The following is a 4121-nucleotide window of genomic DNA, read 5'->3' on the forward strand; positions in this document are numbered from 1 at the left end:
CTCGTAAAATGCAGCCGTTTTTTGTATCAGTTCATTTTAAAGCATATATTTGCCTTTGCTTGATACAGAATACTGTTCATGTAACTTCTGCATTCTCTGTAGATGAATATGACACTAAGATGCAAGATGATAGTAATATTTCTCATCTGTTCGACTGCTTTCCATGTTAAAATTATGGTATTTTTTCAGGTTAACTTTCTGAAATCTAGCATCATGAAAGATACTTTCCAAAGCAAAATTTCAATGTTTCAGACCGTGAATGTAAAAGAATTTTCTTTTCAAAACTAACAATTTACTATGTTAAAAGATAAACAATACTTTCTTACCCTATCCTTTGAATGGTTTCTTTATGCAGTTTTGTCATTTTTCGGTGCTGTATTTCGACAAAACCAAGACAAGTATGGAAAATGTGCAAAGTAATTAGAAAAGTACTCAATTGTAATAAATCAATTTGAGCATTTCAAATAAATAGTAACAAGAAAGCTTGATTAATTCATTTGTAAACACCTACAGTAGAATCATACACATGTAACATCACACAATTTATAAACAAATTCCATTTTTAAAGATTGAGTTTTTAGAAACTTAAGATAATGATTTTAGAGAATATGCGCCTTTAACATAATATACTTAATAATATAAGGGTTATGTATCGTACTGAAGGTCGATAATTTTAAATTTTATTGCAAGAAAAATGTGACTTTAATTTGTGCGAAAAACCATGTGAGTTTAAAAAGTGCGTTGAGCTGTACATGTAACTTAGTTATATATAACCAGGTTCAGATTGTGAGAAACACAGCCTTAACAACAAGGGACCGTGTATCAATGGTGGCGGTTTAAATTGTAACATAACAGGAAATGTGATGGCTCCCAATATACAGTGTGATTGTCTACCTGGTTATACCGGAATGTTTTGTGAGAATCACATGCAAAAGGCACTAAATTTACTTTAAAAAAATTTTTTTTTCTTAGCATTATTTTACATTCTTTTAATAATTTAAAGTAAAATAAATAATTTTAAAAAAGAATTTTTTTTCTAATGTTACACATAGATGGTGAGAATATGTGATAGAGTACAAAATGCCACAATTTTTACTGCTTTACAAGACTGTGACAGGACAAAAATGGAATGCGTCACTTATAGTGAAAATAAGCAGTATGCCTACAAATGTAGTAAGGATGCAGTAAACTCTGAGAATTTTGGTACGTATTTCACGTCGAATTCAAAATGAATATTTAAAATAAATGTCATGTATTGGTGTTTCTCGTATAGAAATCTTTCCTGGCGTATCTTAATTCGTATACATGTATATGTTTTCATCAAATTAGTTTTAAAACATATTTTTGACACACTCAATTTTAAGTGAAAGAGAATTCGAAAAACTTATTGGACTGTTTTAACTTTAACTGCTAGTGAAACCAATGATTTACATTTCATTACCAACTACAATGTAAAAGGCATGGACTTTGATTATTAAATTAAAAGTAGCTATCAATCTACTAAAAACCCCATAACTTTAATTCACTAATTTGATCAAAGGTACAAAGAATAATAAGGAAAATTAGGAAGGAGTACTGTTTATTTCAGGCTCTACAAACCTGCCTTTGTGTGGTAAAACAGAACACATTGTGACAGTAGTCCCCACTTCGACGGCTACAACAAATTCAACTTTGCCTAGCAATGACCTGAAACCAGTAGGAGTTCAGTTGATATCAGGAACCGGAGAACTCCAATATTCCCTGCCAATTCTAATTATAGCGAGTCAAAGCTCAAATGTTCTGGTGTAAATGTATGTTTTATGTCAGTTTTAACAAATATGATCTCATTATTAATCAGTATTCATTTATTTAATGAATAGCTTTTGTTGAAAGCTAATAAGTGTTTGCCATAACTTTGTAAATATTGCTCAAATGTTATTCCATATTTTGTGGAACGTTTTACTTTGCATATATCCATTGTCACTGAATTAAATCATACATATTATATAGTGCCGCAGGATTTCTTATCCAGGGATTTTTGCCAAGATTCATTTGTTATTAGATTATCTCTTTTATTTCACTTGTATGTTATAATGACCTATACTATGGGGATTGGGCCATGCTGGGTGGAAATTGGTACTGGTTTGGTATCCTTGTTTTCCATTTGAAACTGTTGCCTTTTGCTTTGGCATTTTGTACAAGTGCCAAAGACGTAGAATTGTGAATTTGATGCTTCATTCATGGAGATTTTTAGGAAATGTTCTGTCACATCATGGTTGTGTTCTTACTTCTTGTCTGTCGTTTATCCTATGTCTACTGTGCGCCATTAATATAAACTGATATCTCATGTACTTCTACATCAAAACAGCTCGAGTTTCAATTTAATTTTGTTGTTAATTTGTAAATAAGTTATTGTTATATTATTATATTGTTAGCCTAGATTGGCAGAAGTTATAAAATTACTATATTTTTTGCTTATTAAGAAACTTAAAATTATGTGAGGTATGTGTTCGAAAAGCTTTCTTCTGAAATCACGTGGTTATATAAGGTATAAATAGTAAGGCCATGCGGTAGCACGGCACCCTAAGCTTGCTCGCTATGATTTAAAGATTGTAAGACATATGGAGGATAGTAATGCAATGGAGTGTAATGAAGTTGGGCAATACAGTTGGTTTCATAAAGTGGTTATGTATTAGAATTGAATAAAAGCACTAGCGAGCAGCGTTCCTACTTAACATGTGTTGTGTTTTATTCATTTAGCACTTCATTAATTTATATTTGGACGCACGAAGTGAGGGAGAATATAACAAGCATTTTAAGGCAATAGTGATATATGGCTAATTATAAACTATTGATATTGATAAAACTGTTATCATGTTATTGCATCTTTTTCTCTTGAATGATCACAGTTTTCTATACAGTTTCTCAAAGATGAGATTTGGAAAGTTTGTAAATGCGTTTTGTTGTTCTGTTTATTCGGAGTATTCACCGACCGATTAAACCATTTATTAACATTATTGTTTATCGTTTTTTTTTTCTATTTCGCAAAATGAAAAGAGCTTCAAATTGATTTCTAACAACATTTTCTCATTATGAAAGCTGCATTCCAAGTTGTAACTGTGTTTTCACACTAGAGAAAGTCGGTGCATAATCAATGTTTTCAATAGCTTTGAGTCGAATGCAGGTAGCTCTAATCTTTTAAAAAAAATTCATTTTTTTTTCTCTTGCTTAAACGTTTTATCGACTCAAAATAAACTAAAATAATCAATGGTTGCTATTAATAGCGACGCTCGTAAACCCCCGTTCACACAGAGCTGCGACTCTACGGCGATCATCCCGATCAAGCCACGATCTGAAAATTTTTTAGGTCGGGGCAGATAGCAGCCGATCGGCGTCAAAACAGAGCAATTTGGCAAATTATGGTCTTCGTTACGACCGTACTACGATGTCCCTACCTCAAACGCGCTGCTAACAAGCTTCTACTACGATGTTACGCAGACCGTTGCCGACAAGCAGCCGTGTTTAGTGCGTTTACGCTACGCTGCCACTACGACATTGAAGACCATACTACGACGCTACACAGACCTAGATGACTGTACCGCGATGTCGCTACGGTGGTGCCGATCATATTACGATTGCATTACGCTTCTAATACGATTTTGATGATGATGTAAATATATCTTGAAACTGCAGATTTTTGTAGTATAATTTTAACGATGATACATATTTTGCGACCGCAGTTTTTACCACATGGTTTAGGGCATTTTCAATTATTATAACTGTAACAAGATGTGAAAATGCTCAAATGTAAATGATCATTAAGTATAGTGTCACCCTTTACATGTAGTTAACAGATGATGATTGGTCAAATATTAGCGGTATAAGAACAAACTCTAGTCTGATAGGTCGTGATATGATCGGCGTAAGGTCATTGTAGGTCTTCGTAGGATCTTCAGGCACGTAGAGATATCGTAGTGAGAACGTAGTACGAACGTAGAGGGAGCGTTGTATTAGCGTGCTTGGTATGTTCCTACGCTCTCACAGCGCTTTTACTACGATAAGATCTCTCTACGATGCTTCCGCGCTGCTTGTACGATTACGGCGCTTCTACTACGCCCTTTTTACGACTTCACCCCGATTCT

The 4121-nt window shown here is 33.6% G+C and overlaps 1 protein-coding gene across 1 annotated transcript; it reads left to right on the top strand.

Moving 5' to 3' along the window:
• Positions 1-817: 817 nt before the first annotated feature.
• Positions 818-2460, top strand: LOC134258670 (uncharacterized). Its single transcript, XM_062741214.1, has 3 exons — positions 818-935; positions 1053-1203; positions 1589-2460. Exons 1-3 carry the CDS (start codon positions 864-866, stop codon positions 1786-1788), a joined length of 423 nt encoding a protein of 140 aa, XP_062597198.1. The 5' UTR covers positions 818-863; the 3' UTR covers positions 1789-2460.
• The last annotated feature ends 1661 nt before the right edge of the window (positions 2461-4121 follow it).

The sequence above is a fragment of the Saccostrea cucullata genome, unplaced genomic scaffold, assembly GCF_032062105.1.
Source record: "Saccostrea cucullata isolate Sc308-1 unplaced genomic scaffold, CSIRO_AGI_Scuc_v1 ctg27, whole genome shotgun sequence".
NCBI classification, from domain to species: Eukaryota; Metazoa; Mollusca; class Bivalvia; order Ostreida; family Ostreidae; genus Saccostrea; species Saccostrea cuccullata.

What these genes read in the sequence shown, in the direction of transcription:
- LOC134258670 (XM_062741214.1), top strand. Translation starts at nt 864, where the DNA reads ATGGCTCCCAATATACAGTGTGATTGTCTACCTGGTTATACCGGAATG. An exon ending in GTGAGAATCACATGCAAAAG is followed by an intron (nt 936 to 1,052) that starts GCACTAAATTTA and finishes TGTTACACATAG; the next exon opens with ATGGTGAGAATATGTGATAG. An exon ending in AGTAAACTCTGAGAATTTTG is followed by an intron (nt 1,204 to 1,588) that starts GTACGTATTTCA and finishes TGTTTATTTCAG; the next exon opens with GCTCTACAAACCTGCCTTTG.